At 34.5% G+C, this 19,615-nt stretch overlaps 2 protein-coding genes across 2 annotated transcripts in view; one reads left to right on the forward strand and one right to left on the reverse strand.

Moving 5' to 3' along the window:
* The first annotated feature begins 607 nt into the window (after positions 1-607).
* Positions 608-19,615, forward strand: part of Swim (Secreted Wg-interacting molecule) — a 52,604-nt gene continuing 33,596 nt past the window's right edge. Inside the window, exons 1-3 of the mRNA XM_089710617.1 lie at positions 608-880; positions 16,374-16,519; positions 17,121-17,301. Of these exons, the coding sequence (XP_089566743.1) occupies positions 870-880; positions 16,374-16,519; positions 17,121-17,301 (338 nt within the window). The 5' untranslated portion in view covers positions 608-869. The remainder of the gene's footprint in view (positions 881-16,373; positions 16,520-17,120; positions 17,302-19,615) is intronic.
* Positions 2,902-19,615, reverse strand: part of LOC149477194 (facilitated trehalose transporter Tret1-like) — a 112,082-nt gene continuing 95,368 nt past the window's right edge. The window contains exon 9 of the transcript XR_016317607.1: positions 2,902-3,069. The gene's annotated coding sequence lies outside the window, so the exon portion shown is untranslated. The remainder of the gene's footprint in view (positions 3,070-19,615) is intronic.

Consider the following 19,615-nt stretch of genomic DNA (forward strand, 5'->3'; position numbering starts at 1 on the left):
TTATCTTTTTGCCCCTGGCCCTAAAGAAACTCAATCAGAGAAACAGATGGGAAATGTACCTGCCACTGTAGAATGCATTTAATATCAACAATGTAAGATAAAATGAATGCAGATCCGAACAGATGCAGTTTGCACAAATTGCTGCCAAATTAAAATAAAACAACAGTAATAATTTATATTTATAATCTCATTTATTTTTAAATAGTTAAAAAGTAAGTTTAAAAATAAATAATCAATTAATATTGCTGATACGTCATTTGGCTGTGTAAAAAACTGAAAACAACTTGTAAATTCTGCATAACCGATGAGCTTAATCAATTAGCACTAATTGCTTTATTTATAACTGAAAAGCGTCTATTCACGAGATTGCATTACGTCAATTACGTCTATTAATTCATGCTTCATTAATTCTAGTTGGTGGTTTGATAACTACACATTGACAATAAAATTCCCATGAATTGTGTACTAGTTCTGAATAAATATGATTGCGGCGGCTGCGTAAGCACTGAATCACGCTTTAAAAATTGAGACATTACATATATACATATTACAAAGTTTGATATTAAACATATGTATATTTACCGCGTTATTAAATCAGGTGTGAGAAGGCGCCAAGCGCAGTTTCATTTGGACTAGCGCGCTACCCTGACGTTCAAACGTCAAGCGATTTTGCCGCGCAAAGTGACAGTTCGACTTTTTTTTTCGAAAGACTTTAAAATTTTCAGCCAGTGCTTTTTAAAATGGGAAGATAGAAAAAAAAAATTGCGTGAATTTTTTTTTAAATTTTCTAAGACTGTAAATTCAGAATTTGCATTTTCGAACAATTTTGCTTTCTTTGGCTGTGTTTTGTTAGTGTTAGAAAGGCTGTCATGGCAAATACGTGAGTAAAATATTATTTTACGTATTAATATTTAAATTAGTTGTTATTCGCCTTTACTAGAATTTACATAAAATGAAAACACCAGGAACTTGCGGGCTTCAAACAAGAACCTTAAACCTTGGCAGAAACGGTCATATAAAATAGACTATTTTTATAATGATACATTTAAAAAAAAAACAAGAATACATATTATTTCTTATAATTTAAATTATGAAACAATTTTAAATATTTATAAAGTATTTAAAAATACTATAAAATAAGAGTAATTTTAATTCGTTTAAAAATACTTAAATCGCAAAGAGCTCTACATTAAAAAAATATCTTATTATGGTAAAAATAATTTTTGTAACTCTACTAAATTATAATTGTGTCGGTTTATTTATGAAATCCTAACACAAATAATAGTAAATCATAAACATTTGAAACTGACACCAGAACTCCTAAACAGACGAACTCTATTGCGTGCGTTTTTTTCAAACAGAAAGTCTTGTTATGTTGTATCCAAACGGCTCATATTCATGCCTGAAATAAATTGCTCGATATCCTGAAAAAAAAGAACGAATTTTAAAAATTGCCATAAAAATAAAATAAATAATAAGTTGGTAGCAACAAAATACACTTTTTTTAGTGTTTTCTTTTACTCTACAAGGGACTTTTTATACGTAGACAAACATAAATAAACACACGCGATTTATTTATCCGACATTGCTCTTATCGTTCGATAAGGTGAGCTCAATCAGTTAGCTATGTTTCAAAACAATAAAACATTAATAATTATTAGCTGCCACGTGCGATAAATAACTTGTTCTGTAGAGTATAGTTTTTGCCAGATTTTATTTCATACTACATAGTATAAAGCAAAGTCGCTTTCTCTGTCCCTATGTATTATTAAATCTTTAAAGCTACGCAACGGATTTTGATGCGGTATTTTTTAATAAATAGAGTGATTCAAGAGGAAGGTTTTAGCACAGACTAATAATAATATACTACGTATGTTTTAGTGTATAATTTATTAGGTTTAAGACAAAGCGGGCGAAGCCGCGGGCGGAAAGCAAGTGTAAAATAATAGGCTATGTTACTGGGAAAACTAACTTGCGTATGGTAAAATTATTAGAAAAACGGTCTTTATATTATTCTTTTTTAGGTAATTTAAATCGTGAAAAACAATCAAATTTTCTTTAATAATGTAGGAATTGAAGAAGATCAAAATCGCCTGCGGTTTTTGCGTTTCGCGTTTATAATACTATGATCACGCCAAAACTACTGAAAGGATTTTGATGATACTTGGCATTGTTGTAGCTTATGTAAGTACCAGAATAACACATATGTAAGTTGTAGAAATACTTGCTCTTGCACTTGTTCTGTTGGTAATTTTGCGTGAAACCACGGGACAGCTAGTAATATTTATATTTATTTTAATGTTAGAATAATATTCTAGTTCGTGAGCTCTAACACCATTGCAGCGTAAAGTAGTTGTAGATAAATACTTTACAATATTAAAGTATGTTTGTATAGCACTCTAAAACTGATGGATTGACTTTAGTATAACTTAAAAAGATTAGTAGATATTATGTATAAGTGTTCTTATACTTTATATGGTTAGGAGAGTCAAGGTAAATGAATATTTTATGAATTGCTATAATTTTTGACTACTTAGTTCTGACTTCTGAGTTAAGTTATGATAAGTTACGAACGAGAGGTTTTGATCACAAGTTAGGCTTATTTTTTAAACGCTTTTATTAGCTACACCTCAATAATATTTTATATGTTACCGACTCCTCTAGACTCGATTTTGATCTACTTTAAAAGGACAGATTTCATACAAAATAATACATAGGTATTTTGTACACTTACAATATTAAAAATTTAAAAATTCGGTAATTAATTTTTTTATAGACACTAATTTATTGAATCGTCAAAGCCCTGTCGTTTGTATCTATGTGTTGATAACAATTAATTAAAATTCCTTGCGAATAGAACCTCGTGTAAAACCATGTCCCATATTTTATTTAGTACTAGCGGTCCGCCCCGGCTTCGCCCGTGCTACATATTTACGTTTTCTCTACATAAAAACCATCCTCGTACTTCAAGGAATATAATAAAAAAAGAATTATCGAAATCGGTTCAGCCGTTCTCGAGTTATGCGCTTACCAACACATTTTGCGATTCATTTTTATATATAAGACTAGCTGGTGCGTTGTGCGCGGGCTGCAAGCAGCCCGCGAGCCCCTTTTGCCCCTGGGTTGAAGCAATAGGGCAGTCATTTGAAAATGCATCAAAATCCCCCGTCAATTTGTTATTATTTGCCAACAGCGATTCCACAGTCAATCGGAAGTGCTTATAAATTCCCAATTCAAATATTTTCTATTTTGAAATGCTGTGGACCTTCGAGGGTGCGTGGTGCGCGGGCTGCAAGCAGCCCGCGAGCCTCTTTTGCCTCTGGGTTGAAGCAATAGGGCAGTCATTTGAAAATGCATTCGAATTTCCTGTCCATTTGTTACATCTGCTAACAGCGATTCTACAGTCAGTCGGTAATGCTTATAAATTCCCCATTCAAGTATTTTCCACTTCGGGAGGCTGCCCACCTTCGAGGGTACGTGGTGCGCGGGCTGCAAGCAGCCCGCGAAGCATCCCAGGGCAGAAATCTTCAGTCAGTTGAATATGCATAAAAATTCCCCGTCAATTTGTTAATATCTGCTAACAGCGATTCCACAGTCAATCGGAAGTGCTTATAAATTTCCCATTCAAATATTTTCTATTCCGGGGGGCTGTCTACCTTCGAGGGTGCGTAGTGCGCGAGCTGCAAGCAGCTCGCGGCTCATCCCAGGGCAGAAATCTTCAGTCATTTGAAAATGCATTTGAATTTCCTGTCCATTTGTTACATCTGCTAACAGCGATTCTACAGTCAGTCGAAACTGTTTATAAATTACTTATTCAAATATTGGTTAAATTCTTGAAACGTGATCCCCGAATTTCAACATTTTGAGGTGTCTAATCGATAGCGGGCAGTGACTTTTCATAATAAACTGTTAAAGAGTGTACTTAACACGCTCGTCGCTTCGCTCCTCGCTACCTATTTGAATATTTACGCCGGCCGCTGACGTGACTTGCTCGCTTCACTCGCTTGGCTAGTGCGTTAGTTCAAAAGTAACCTAACTCGCTCGTCACTTCGCTCCTCGCTACTTCTTTGAGTATTTACGCCGGCCGCTGACGTGACTTGCTCGCTTCGCTCGCTTGGCTAGTGCTGTAGTTCAAAAGTTAACCTAACTGGCTCGTCGCTTCGCTCCTCGCTACTTCTTTGAATATTTACGCCGGCCGCTGACGTGACTTGCTCGCTTCGCTCGCTTGGCTAGTGCGGTAGTTCAAAAGTTAACCTAACTGGCTCGTCGCTTCGCTCCTCGCTACTTCTTTGAATATTTACGCCGGCCGCTGATGTGACTTGCTCGCTTCGCTCGCTTGGCTAGTGCAGTAGTTCAAAAGTTTACCTAACTCGCTCGTCGCTTCGCTCATCGCTACTTCTTTGAATATTTACGCCAGCCGCTGCCGTGATTCGCTCGCTTCGCTCGCTTGGCTCGTGCGGTAGTTCAAAAGTTAATAAATATTTTCTACTCCGGGAGGCTGTCGACCTTCGAGGTTGCGCGGTGCGCGGGCAGCAAGCAGCCCGCGGCGCCGTCTTTTGCCGTTGCTATTCAATTACCCTTCCTACTATGGAAATTTCCATACAAAATTTTCGAAAAAAAAAAATTTCGCTTTTTACCAAAAATTTTTATATGCCTGGAAGCGGACCAGGTTTTGAAACATTTTTTACTTCGGCGACCCCGACCTACCTGCCACTGGTTCAGAGAGCCGTTGAATTTCGTGATGTATGGAAAATGGAAACCGAGGGTCGGAGAGAAATTCTGAGTATACAGTATTGTAAATCTGGCCGATTAGAGCACAGAAGTCAATTTTCAGACCGATCGTAAAGTAACCGGCGCCACCATCTTGCTTTGAAAAATTGGCCATTTTTGAAAAAAAAAATTGCGTCCAATTTGAAATTTCTCGATTGCCCTGGTAGCGCCCCATCTTCCTGATCATTTTTTAGTTCTACACCCCCCACCTATCTGGCGCCGTTTCGGAGAGCCGTCGAATTTCGCGTTGTATGAAACTCGGAAACCAGCGATGGAAACTCGATGATGAGTATCCCACCTTAATGTGCGGCTCGATTAAAGCCCCTGTGCCAAGTTTCAGCGCGATCGGCCCAGCGGTGGCCGTTTTAGAAATTGTATGGCGGCGGCCATTTTTTCCGCCATTTTGAATTTTTTTCACTATCTGTGGTAATTGCTCGAGGTCTACTCCAAGTTTAGTTCGAGCACCCCAGATGTAGCTGCTACCGTTTGCGCGGGCCGTTGACCGTCTTCGAGAGATGAGGGAAAGTTTAAGATTTCGTATTTTTCTGGATATCCTGGGAGCTGGGCGAGTACGAATGCATCATTGGTGTATTTCTCCGTTGCGCCACTTCGTCTAAATTTACGTTTTTATGTTTGCGCCAAAAATGGGAAAATTCCAAAATCGAGCGTCCCACTATGGCTCCCTGGTAGCGTCCCAGGGTGGTGATCATTTTTAGTTCCGGGACCCCCCACCCTAATCGCACCGTTTCCGCAGGCCGTTGGATTTTACGTTGTATGGAAGTTGGAAACTGGGGCCCGGAGCCACTCGAACGGGGCACCGATCGATTCGCCGGCTCGAACAGAGCACGTGTGCCAAATTTGAGACGTAAGGATTCATAAACGGCGATTTTGGCAAAGTACGGCGGCCATCTTGTTTTCGTGAAAATCGCCATTTTTCCACCACCCCTGGTAATCGCCACCAGTTCCGAGCATTTTTTGTTCAGACACCCCCCCTCCAGGTGGCACCGTTTCTGCGCACCACCAGGGGTCCACTCGGTATTCGAAGATGATCGAGATCGCTATATTTTTCCGGTGGTCACTGGGAGCACCTCTACACGATCACGTCAAAATCCCCCCAACTTTCCGCGTAGTTTCCGAGAAACCCGATGTCAGTCAGTCAGTGAGTGGTAGTGTAGCTTTATATATATATGATTAATATATCTTGTAAGTAACATATTCTATCGCAAGTGACGTAATTGCGAAATACGAGCCCCAATGTTAATTATTATCAATTAACATCAAAACCACTGTTTGCTTTGTAGCTTGAAATTTTTCGAATCGACAATAATAAAAAGAAACACGGAAAATCTGTATTTCGTGCAAATATTTGTGTTTCAAAAATGTTCTATAAAAAAATGTTTTCGTAAACTTTACCTGCCAGTCGCAGTGTTGAGTCTCTGTCTGTGGTCTCTGTGTAATGATTTTTTTTTTCGAAAAAAGCAGTTGTTGCCAGTGTTACAATGTTATATAGAGCTAAAATAAAAACGAATTAATTAATTGAAACTAAAAGTGTATTCACGGATTATTTTATTTTATGCCCTGAAATGTACACTACATAATATTTTTTATTTCGCTAAAAACATATTATTTCACCTTAGAATTATATTCAACCCAAATAAAACAAAAGGATGAAACGCGTCTCTACATAAAACGCAATCATAATAAATAACCCGAAACATTGTAACGCCATGTTGCTAATTAATTTTATTCAATATAAATTTATCTCACACGCAAAATCGGTCATTTATCATACGATTCTAATTTATCGTCCATTTTTATTTTTTATCTGACCAGTATCCAGAATCAATCGAATTGCCTTGGCTTCAATTCGTATTATGAGCTATTTTATAATCTGTATTAGCTTTTATCTCTCGTGAAATTTATTGTTACGGTTTAGGAATAGTTTTAAAAATAGATTTTTCATAAACCCTTGACCGATTTTAATTCTAAGTGTGTTTTTATGTTCTCAACGCGCTGTGTTTATATCTTATTTTATTGTTTATGAATTACAAACATCTTACAGATACTTTAAGTCGATGGGCTGTTGAATGATTCTCTCAATCAGATCGGGAATTTTAGGGCACATCTATAAATAATTTTGCATGCTCCGTCTTTAGGGAAGTCAATAAAAACTGTAATCATTGAAACAAATAAATACATCGTCGTAAAAACTAGGTTATGTTCTCAAATAAAGAGGTGTAAAAACATCGTAAAATTTAGTTCACGCGTATTTAACTGTCATTAAAACATTAGTCTATTCCTTGGTCTATTCATAAATATTTCGCGCCAAACATTTGACATTACTTTTTTTTAAAGATGACATTAGCCGGCGCATAAATCACACTAGAATCCGAATAGCGTGCATAAAGTTTTTATATTTTACTACACGGTCGTTGAACTTGATTTTTATTCTGTGCTAAGCTTTTTGCACGTTTTTTTTTGTTTTCGTAACTGGACCAAAGTCGTGTTAATGCGTCTGGTGACGGGCGCCGGCTTAGCGGTAATAGTGGATGGGATTAGAAATTAACATTACTTTTTTAATAGCCAGCTGTCTCATTAGTATATTATTGATATTTTTTTAATATTCTATTGTGGTTATAAATTTAGTATGACCCGGTTATGTTTAGGAATCTAGAGGGGTGTCGTTCACTGTAAATTATTTCTTATGTCATTAAGGTATGTAATTTAGAGTGTGACGCAATTATTTGCAGGTGATACTTACATGACGCTAAATTTATAAAAATAAGTAAAACATCTGCCAAATTAAAAAAGTCGACGTGAGTCAGACTTAGTCAGAAATATTTTGTGCACTTTTCAATATTATATCATTTACTAGCCTCCTATTTTAAATTAAAATCATAATATCTACCATTAGTTATAATAGCTCCGAAACTGTAAACAAATCTTCGTAATCAAACACATTTTCGCATTAATAATTTTAGTAGGGATTAAAAAAATATCTATGCCTTCGAAGGCGCGTACATACGAATAAAAACATTTTTTTTTCTTATGTGGCAATGAGTGAACACTGTTTGCCAGTGTCAAGTTAAAAATAACACATCTTTGAATAAAAAATATGTATAATCTGCCTTCATAAACATTATGAATTAGAAAAAAAATCAAAAGACAAATTATTTCTTATCTCATATTACAAAAGTTCAAAATCGTTTGTTTTCGTGCGGCCAGATCAGCTGCGTTTAGTATTTACATATTAAATTCGTGCTGACATAGCATTGATAATAAAAACCTTGAAGCAGTTGGATTATATAACAAGCAAATATACGTATTAGGCATCACGGAGGAATGTGATATGCCTAGTTTATTGTTTACATAGTTTTTAGTGCTTGGATATATTTTGACGTTTTTATTGTTATTAATATTACAAAATTACTTATAATCTATAGTGGTCTAAGATCCGAATATAGGTCGACCTTCACCGGCGTGATAATAGAATGAGACCAATTTTATAATAAATGTAGTCTATTAAAAAATCTATTAAAGATGGGTTGACTGAAAAAATCCTGGACAGGATATTTTTAGTTAATTATTTAAAAAATGTTTTTATTTTTTTAAATATGCAGTGTTGAGACAATAAACAATTTTGTTATAAAACAGCGCTCATGCTGATATATATTTTTTTTCTATCCCATCAAGTGAAAGTAACTGGTACGGACATGCCTGTTTATACCTGCCAACCTAACAGTTTGTCCCGGTAAATATTAGAAAACCCTATGACTGCACATTCTATAGGTTTCATACTTCAAGTCTATTATAATTTTTTTTATTATCTTGATAAGTACTGCAATTAATTAAAAAAATATATTTTTTAAAAATTAATTAAAATGTCCTGTCCAGGATTTTTTCAGTCAACCCATCTTTAATAGATTTTTTAATAGACTACATTTATTATAAAATTGGTCTCATTCTATTATCACGCCGGTGAAGGTCGACCTATATTCGGATCTTAGACCATAGGTAGGTACTTAATATTATAAGGCTGAAGAGTTTGTTTGTTTGTTTGAACGCGCTAGTCTCAAGAACTACTGGTCCGATTTGAAAAATACTTTCGGTGTCAGATAGCCCATTCATCGAGGTAGGCTATATAATATCATCACGCTAAGACCAACAGGAGCGGAGCAACGCGGTTGAAACCTTGGAGCACAGCTAGTATGTTATAAATTGAGCACCTGAATTAATCCCTGAATAGTGGGTTGATGGATAAATGTTAATAATACGAGGTTCTGAAAGTACCTACCGCAGTAATTGTTGTCAAACTTTGAGTTTTTTTTGGATTTGTTAGGTACCAAAGAACTTTCGACTGGATGAACAGATTTTGATTGTTGATTTTTAATGAGCTTTTGCCGATTGTTTCCATTTAAATTATGTCCAACATTCATAGTATTACAAAAAAACAGTGTAGAAAGAGAAATTTTATTTTTCGTTATTCACTTTTATGAAACAAATAAACTATGAAAACAATTTTTACGCATATTATCAATTTTACGGATTACGATATTGTATTATTTAAAGGATTGGAATTTTCTCATTCCAACACTTGTACAAATATTAAATTAAAAATATTTGGAATTGTGAGGTCCATTCATTCTTGTTCATTATATTGAAAGCAAATTATTCGTCATGTAATTTACTTATTTAATGGATGTTTCATTGTATGTATGTGTATGTGTTATTTTCTTCATATACCATTATTATATTCGTACTAGCAAACCGGGCGAACTCCGATTCGCCACCAGAGACACCTTTTCTTTGCTATAAACCTCACGGAGCCCGAGACCTTTCCAACGAATGCAAAACCGTGGAAATCGGTTCGTGCGTTCTGGAGTGATAGCGTCAGGAAGGAAAACCCGACTTATTTTTATACAGTAGATAAACACAATTTATTCACCTAGACTTCTTAAAAGCACTCTTGAATCTTCAACATACTGAAAGATAATAATCTACCAACGGTTCGGAAAGTATTTTCTGCAGAGAAAAACTAGCAAGAAACTCTATTACTTACCATCTATAATAAAGAATATTTAGCGTCTGTTTTGAATTACGAATTACGTATGCGAATTGCATATAACGTTGACCATGTTAATCTCACGTCCGAAGCATCATCCTTCAAAGAGTTCAAACTTTTTGCAGTTAGTTAGTTATCTATTTAAAAAGGTTAGAAAGGTCAAAGAGGTGACATAAAATGGCGAATTCTTTAGAGATTATACTCATTATAATATTAATCTTATCATTGTGATGCTTATCACGATAATCCATTTATCAGCTGGAGGTTATGTTTACAAACTGTACTGTCGTTTAGATGACGGATATGAAAATAAATTAAAAATATTAAAAAGTAGCAACTGTTTTGCGTGAAGTAACAAAAATACATACAGAAGACAATTAATAAAGAAAATTAAGAATTATAAGAGAAAAAAAAAACAATGTTTACAAACTATCGCGTTTATATTTGCCGCGATAATCTTGGAAGCAATTTGGATTTTTTTAATCTATACTAATATTATAAAGCTGAAGAGTTTGTTTATTGTTTGAACGCGCTAATCTCAGGAACTAGTGGTCCGATTTGAAAAATTCTTTCGGTGTTAGATAGCCCATTTGGCTATAATTATATCATCACGTTAAGATCAACAGGAGCGGAGCAATGCGGGTAAAACCGCAGGGCACAGCTAGTACTTATAAAAGAAAAGAGAGAAAACAATCATAGAATTTCCTATTATTTTCGAGAGTAAAATGGAATGACTAGAGCTAGAGTGATAGAGTGCATTCGTAATTCATGCTAGAACGTCTTTTATCTTTAAAAATATCATCAAATCAATACATATAATAAAATTCTAGAAAAGTGGTGTCTGTACAATGAAAATATGTAAAAAAAAATTAGCAGGGGTTATTACTAAATCGATCCCATACCCAAAACTGTCGTTAAAAAATTTTTTGTCTGTTTGTCTGTTTGTCTGTATGTTTGAACACGCTAATCTCAGAAACGGCTTATCCGATTTAAATGCGGTTTTCACTAATATATTGTGGTAAGCTTCATTTAACATTTAGTGTTTATTTCATGTCAATCGGTTCATAAATAAAAAAGTTATGACCATTTAAGTAATCACAGCGAACATTTGCTAAGGCATTCTATACATGAATTACTTTATTACGTAAATTATACGCTAAAGTTATTCCTTGACATGTCCAGATGATCATATCGAAAGTTCCCAAGCGTGGGGGGGGTGGTTATGCTGAGGGGGTAGTAGGGGGGGGTCAAAGGAACTTTATTTAGATTTTTGCTCATAAGTCTAAAACCTGCACAAATAGCATTATGGTTACTTCTAGGTAAATTTTCTATATAAAAGGTCTTTGAAATTATGTCGTAGGTATTATATTTTTAACCCCCGACGCAAAAAGAGGGGTGTTATGTCCGCTATGTGTGTATTGCGTGTCTGTCTGTGCCACCGTAGCTCGCTAACGGGTAATACGAATTAGATGCGTTTTTTTGTTATATTAGTTGTTTATTATATTATATAGGGGTAAGTGGGAATGAAAAAAACGAATGTTAGTTGTTAATGTAGGTTGTAGGTTATACCCAAGTGATATATCAAATGAAAATAGACGACATGTCAGAAACAATTATTCAAATTTTATCAAAATCGGTTCATCCATTTATTTGATATAGGGGTAAAAGTGGGAATAAATAAATGAATTTTATCAAATATACTCAAGTGACGTATCTAATGAAAGACATGACGTGTAAAGTACAATAAGACATATTTTATCAAAATTGGTTCATCCATTTATTGGATAAAAGTGGCAATAAAAGTTGTCAAATATACCTAAGTGGCATATCAAATGAAAGGGCATGACCTGACGTGAGAAGTATAATGAGGCATAGGTATTTAATCAAAATCGGTTCATCCATTTATTATATAGTAGAGGGGTAAAAGTGGGAATGAAAAAAACGAATGTTGTCTGTTATACCCAAGTGATATATCAAATGAAAAAAGACGACCTGTCAGTAACAACAAGTCAAATTATATCAAAATCGGTTCATCAATTTATTTGATATAGGGGTTAAAGTGGGAATAAATAAATAAATTTTATCAAATATACTCAAGTGACGTATCTAATGAAAGACATGACGTGTAAAGTACAATAAGACATAATATTTTATCAAAATTGGTTCATCCATTTATTGGATATAATATGTAGGTATAAAAGTGGGAATAAAAGTTGTCGAATATACCCAAGTGGCATATCAAATGAAAGGGCATGACCTGACGTGAGAAGTATAATGAGGCATATTTAATCAAAATCGGTTCATCCAATAATTATATGTAGGGCAAAAGTGGGAATGAGAAAAACGAATGCTGTCTGTTATACCCAAGTGATATATCAAATGAAAAAAGACGACCTGTCAGAAACAATTAAGTAGTCCAATGTTATCAAAATCGGTTCATCCATTTATTTGATATAGGGGTAAAAGTGGGAATAAATAAATAAATTTTATCAAATATACTCAAGTGACTTATCTAATGAAAGACATGACGTGTAAAGTACAATAAGACATATTATTTTATCAAAATTGGTTCATCCATTTATTGGATATAGGTATAAAAGTGGGAATAAAAGTTGTCAAATAACATACCCAAGTGGCATATCAAATGAAAGGGCATGACCTGACGTGAGAAGTATGATGAGGCATATTTAATCAAAATCGGTTCATCCATTTATTGATTTATAGCGGTAAAAGTGGGAATGAATAATCGAATGTGGTCAAATAATATAATCAAGCGGCATATCAAATGACGTGTGAATTACTATTAGTCATGTTTTATCAAAATTGGTTAATCTGTTTATTATATATAGGGCACCTTGGGGTGATAGTGGGGATACATAATCCAAATGGAGTACCAAACGAAAGGATATGACATGTACATAATATATAGGTATGATTAGACATGGTTTAGAATTTAGATCAAAATCGGTTCTGCCATTTACTAGGGGTGAAAGGGAAAAGTTGAAAGTCTGTGAAAGTAGAAGGAATATGGGAGCGGGAGAATAACCACATCCTGGAAATTTTGAACTCTTCTGTACCTAAGTTTTATAGCTCAGTTTAATAATAAATTTTACTAACAGTACTTTTGTGTTATTATTTATTTTATTTCTTAACTTTATAATAATGTGTAAGTACTTATAATTTAGTTGTATATATGATAGTACGTGTTTCAAGACGTGTTTACTCAATAATTGTGTGTTAAGTAGTAACTACTATGCAGTCACTATTCCACGCGGACGAAGTCGCGGGCACAGCTAGTACCAAATATTTTTCTAATGTAACCGCTTAGAAATATTTTTCGCATGAACACTGAGGTTATCGAACTAAAGGAAGTAATTTATTACGCATTTCGATGCAGCTGAGTGTTTTTAAATTTACATTATACAATTTATTGTAAATTTTATGATGTTTTCATTCTTACGTGTGATGACTATTATATTATTCGGAATTTTTATGTGTCTGTAATATGTGAAAGTATTTAAAATAATGTTTAAGCACAGACTAATAATAATATACTACGTATGTTTAAGTATGTTTTTATAGTTTTTTCCGTAACATAGTTTATTTTGAGACAAGATTTAGTAAGGTATTTCGCGTGGGAGCCCATAGAGTGTTCTGTTTGTTCTTCTTAGTTTTTAGTTTCCTATCAATCAAAGGGCTATAAGTACAATCACGTATAACCCAATTTATAATACATATAATTCTTACAATTATTATAACTTGTATTCTTAGCCTATGATACAAATATATCAACATAGGCGAACAGAAAAATGTCTGAAAATCTTTTATGCAATGTGCAACAATCACTATCACTACATAGTATAAAACAAAGTCGCTTTCCCTGTCCCTATGTCCCTATGTCCCTTTGTACGCTTAAATCTTTGAAACTACGCAACGGATTTTGATGCGGTTTTTTTTAATAGATAGAGTGATTCAAGAGGAAGGTTTATATGTATAATAACATCCATTAAATAGTGAAGAAGTACTGTTATTTTTGAGGTTTCTAATGTGATGTCGTAAAAAATTACATTGTTTCCGCTTATATTGCAAACGCAGGCTGAACCCTACGAGTTTTATCAAAATAATGTACTAAGTATTATACACATTGAAAAGGTCTACAGAAAAGTCCGCGATGGTATATGTCTATCTCTTATGGATAACCCACAATAACATTTTTTTGTCATTTACTTTTTACGACAAATAATAGCTAATTTTCGAAGCGATTTTCACCAATACAGCATTAATCCTTAACCAATTAAATACCTTGAATACATTGTTCATTTAATATAGATCTATATGGCACTTTACACCGTATGATTTAAGTGAATATTTTCGAAGATATTACAGATTTAAAAATTGCGGGACGTAGCGTTTGCGGCGGTACCGGCCGGCGGGGCCGCTATGTTTTTATATACAACGTTCACAGTTTTTCTGTAGTGTATTTAGTATCAGCATTGCACCCGTGCGAAGCCGGGGCGGGTCGCTAGTAATATAATATAACAGATTATGTTTTAAGTAGTCCTGACTCTTGACTCATCTCTACTTAGTTGAGCTTTCTAGGTCATAAAATAGGTCTAAAATATATCTAACAATTATATTCATATGTGTAACAGATGTCGGCACAATAAAAGCTGTTCTAATTCGCACGATATAATATGTCAAGTCCAGTCCGCCATTTTATTTTATGGAACATTTTTAAAAATATTGGCCAAGGTCTTTTATATTTGTTGTTTATGGACATATGTTTATTTTTAATTGTGTACAGAGAAAAGCATAGTTTATTAGATACTAGCTTACCGCCCGCGGCATCGCCCGCTTTGTCTAAAACCTAATAAATAAAATTAGCGTAATGATTTTAGTATACATAATATACTAAAACCTTCCTCTTGAATCCTCTATATCCTTTAAAATAACCGCATAAAATCAATTGCGTAGTTTTAATGATTTAAGAATTTCAACCACAATCTTGAATTTTTACTTTGGATCCAATATTATTTAAACTTTCATTAAAATATATAGCTTTTAAAAAATTTTAAAATAGATTTACCCTGCTACTTGAATCAAGAAGCGAATCAATGATAGCGCTGGATTTCAAAGAAACAATTGTATCGATAATTGATAATCTGCGGTACATTGACCCATTTCTATGTAAACTATCGATAAACGTGTAAATCAATATTGTTCGTTATTTCATAATCCTTTCAAGACTTAGATTCAATAAATTTTTGCCCGCGACTTCGCTCGTATGCACGTATAGCGCCCGGCAAACTTCTTGGCCAAAAAGTAGCGTGGTGGGCATAGAAATCTAAATAACAAGACACATAGAAGTGCTCTAATGTCATAATTCGTATGAAAACCGCTGTCGCCAAAATCAACACATTCAAACCGAAAGCTAAACAGTACACACAAGTAAATTATGCCTTTTATTGGACAGCTTGATTTTAGTGAAAACTAACTTAACTATTAAATTAAGCTTTTGAATATGTATCCTAACGCACGAATTTACGGTTTATTTTAGAATAACATCCCTAAGTATATGAGACTTTTTGCTCCAATACGAACAAACGTGATAATAAGAATGGTCGACTGTGTCATTCATTGTTATTTCGATTACTATGGTGACACTCGTAATACTTGTAAATATTCTATATTTTTAAGGAAAAACGGCATTATTTCTAAAAAAAAATATTTTCCGATGAAATATTATTCCTTTATAAGTATAATTACAACTTGTGGAAGAATTTCCGCAATGGGAATTGCTGAAACACACCATGTATACACTCATACGTCTCCAGAGCAACTGAACAGTGACGAATGCACTGGTGATGTGAAGATCACCTGAGTGGCGACAAGGTCACGCACGCTTACGACTTCTAGTGTCAATTGTTATTTAGATTTCTATGGTGGTGGGGGAACAAGTTTTAGTACATTTTCATATTATGCGCAAACTTCCTCTACAGCACGCTACTTTTTGGCCAAGAAGTTTGCCGGGCGCCATACCACTGAAGAAATTTCATCAAACACATCACACCTAATTTACCCTCTTTACTTGTTATTTTCACATAAAAGTATACCTAGAAAATAATATAGGTTTAAGCATTTAAACAAAAGGTTTGGTTCCTTTATACTTATTACTAACTACATAAAGAAAGGTAAAAAAAAACTTATGTCAGGGAAAATTATTATAAAAAAAGACGTGTGGCACTCGGAGACTGCCGCGGTAAAGCTATTGCATAGCATGCCTTCAAGCCACACCTCCGAGCCCGTCGGAGTGGGGAGCGTGAGGTTTTTTCGTTACGGAATTTCTCGATTCGGTCCCCGCGCTCAAGGCCCGCGATAGAAGCTATGCAATAGCTTAATAAACAATTAGTTACACTACTTTGGTTTGATTTGGTTTCCATAACACAAGCGAAAAGCTTAGTATGGGATCAGACTATAATATGTATGATAAATGTCCTGAAATATTGATTATTATTTATTTACAACCACCTCTCCCTTACAGAATGCACCTACTATACCTGTTCGCGGTACTGACGGCAGCAGCTGCATACCACCGACCCGATTTACCCCCTGGACCATACTGTGGTCTGCCATCTAACAACCAATGCTGTACGAATCGAAAGGACGATTGTTCACATAGAATACTTGGTGAGTAAAGTTGGTGGAATGGGTGTTAAAATATTCGTTACCAAGGTTAAAAAAATGTAGAGAAAATAGAGATTTCTAAAAGTTTATATCTCGGGTTAATAGAAATATTAAGAATAACTTCTTATTAAACATGCAATTATTGGGTTATGAGAATCACAAACCCAAGGAAAGATGTGTGTCATTTTCTTGCAGCTTCTGAATTTATTGAAGTTAGTTTAGTTCGTTCCTTTTCGTAGACATAATCTGCTGAATTATTATCAATATTAATAATTCATAGAAACTTGGTTCAGTTATCATTACTTTGTAACATCGTTCTTGGAAATAAAATGATATAGGTATGTATTCCGTCACAATGGTGTTTTTAACAGCATTTTTTACTATTTAGCTGCTGTTCCCCGCGGTTTCACCCGCATTTCTCCGCTCCTGTTGGTCTTAGCGTAATGGTACCCTATAGGCTATATAGCCTTCCTCGCTCAATGAGCTATCTAACACCGAAAGAATTTTTCAAATCGGACCCGTAGTTCCCGAGATAAGCGCGTTCAAACAAACAAACAAACTCGTCAGCTTTATAATATTATCTTTAAATAATGCTCTCTTCCAGACACACTATGTTATTGCGATGAATTCTGCAACCGCACCCGCGCCCACGACGACTGTTGTCCAGACTACGAGTCTGTCTGTCTGGGCATACAGCCGGAACCAGAGTACCTGATACAGCCGTGCGTGTATAGAAACCGGCAGTACTATCCGGGAGATAAACGGACGGAGAACTGTAATACTTGGTGAGTTTATCTAGCAGATAAGAGTTAAGCAACTTATAATTAAACTTTAACTTATAATTAAAGGGTTACTCCATTTCTAACTGGAGAAAGAAGACTTTTTCTTCTTTCTTCAGAGTAGAAGCCATACGAATTTTCGTGGTTTTTGGTTTGGTGGATTTATTTCAGAATGAATTAGAATAATAATCAGGTCACGTCATATCTATAATATGTAAAAGTCTATCTGCAAATGCTAAAACAATTATAATTAAAGTTGACACAAAGAAGGACGGCAACTCATAAATTTCATTAGAAATTTAATCCCAATCTCTTGAATAATAAGCTCTTACATTACTGATCTAAAATGCACTATGTTACATGAAACGTAAGAATAACTATTAAACGAAAACCTTTTTACATTGATATTTAAAACAATTATTAACAACTCAATCATCAAAGCAATATACGCACTCACAACATACATACAAACAAATACAAACGCCCGCATAGGTACTATAATACATATAAAACAATAGGCCACCAATCTACAAAACTATTTAAATTTTAATTGCCAGTTAAAACAAACCAATTTTACGACTTCTTAAAACAAAACACCTTGTTATTTTATGAACTTTAAACGTACCTGTCATATTAAAATTCTTTTATATAAATAATAGCAACACTGACCCTATTTCTCATTATTTATACCACAGACATGTATATTTAAGTAGACAACGCAAGTACCGCGATCTGTATGAAAACCAAGCGTGTCATATTTTTTGTACTGACCTTGACGCGTTATGACGTCACGAGCGCTTTTTAGTGATGTTAATTTCATTTTACGCTAAATCGATTAGGCCGCCACTCGCGCGGCGATTCTAGTATCGTCCTATCCCATCGAAGTAAATCGAAAGAAATCAGATCAAACTAGATCTATGTCTAAGAGGTAGTCAAATAAATGAATCGTAATCGATTACTAAATCGATTCAAGACAGAAAAATGATAATTACCATAGACAGAGGGATGATAAAATAAAGTTATAAACCTTTTAATATTCTAACAAGTAAACTAATGTGTTTTAGCTTTTTCTTACATATGCCCATTGAGTTACCATGTACTACGTACTAGAGAGGCCATCGAAAGAAAGTTATGAAACTGTCAATCAATCAATCTTTACGTCCCGTTGCATCGATCCATTTTCCTTTTATGTTCGGGTTACTTGGAAAACTGAAAAAACAAACATAGTCTAAGCAATAAGGAGTTTTCTTAAAAAACTCCCAAGATGACACTTTAACTAATGGCGTCCATGTCATAATATTTATTTTTAGTACCTTTGTAAATAGGTACGCATTTCAAATGCCTAAGATTATGTTTTTAACAAAGAGCACACTAACCTCTTCATCAACTATCGTTTTCAGTAGGTATATCAATTGTCGGATAGGCTGTTTTTGTCAATAGTCGAAGCTTTTTTCCTTCAACAAAGCTGGCTTTATTAAAATGTTTAGAGCAAATTGTGTTATATTTTGTTGGAAACCAATCTTTATGTCCCGTTGCATCGATCCATTTTTCTTTTATGTTCGGGTTACTTGGAAAACTGAAAAAAAAACAAACATAGTCTAAGCAATAAGGAGTTTTCTTAAAAAACTCCCAAGATGACACTTTAACTAATGGCGTCCATGTCATAATATTTATTTTTAGTACCTTTGTATTAAAATACTTAAAAGTTCTAGGTCAAGTCGTATTAAATGACAAAAAAAATCTATGCCTTTTTTTCTGAAAAATTGCTCCTTCAAATTATCATTTTTCTGTCCGATTATAAAATCGATTAGAATCGAGAACTGTTGCATCAAATGAACATCACTAACCACAAAATTGGACAGAAAACTGAGAACAGAAAAATGAGAAGACGCTATTCATTGCTTGTTATCATACGACGCGATCTTTACCGTGCCAAGTAAAAGCCGCAATGTATTCCGAATCATTTCGTATGATTTGGTATCCGTGTTTGTCACGATCGTTTTCCACAGATATTCTTTATTTGATTTTAAAATAAATAGTGCATATTCTGATTAGAAAATTACTTACCGGTGGAAGGAAACATCTCTGCTAACACGGCCACTCACAGCTGTGGAGTTTCTACAGTTTATAACGGCGCAATTCGGCATTTTACTTTATTCAGCTTCACGTCTTTCCTTGGCGAACTGTAAGCGCGGACTGAGTGTAGGCCAGCGTCAAGTAAGTTTCATAAACGTAGTTTGGACACGGGAAGTACGTACACTCGCTTAGTCTATTAATATACATGTCTGTGATTTATACACTTGTGATCTTGAATCTTGAC

Source organism: Colias philodice, chromosome 25, assembly GCF_061535455.1.
Source record: "Colias philodice isolate Cphi_HAF_F1 chromosome 25, ilColPhil1 Martin Lab GWU primary, whole genome shotgun sequence".
Lineage (NCBI taxonomy): Eukaryota > Metazoa > Arthropoda > Insecta > Lepidoptera > Pieridae > Colias > Colias philodice.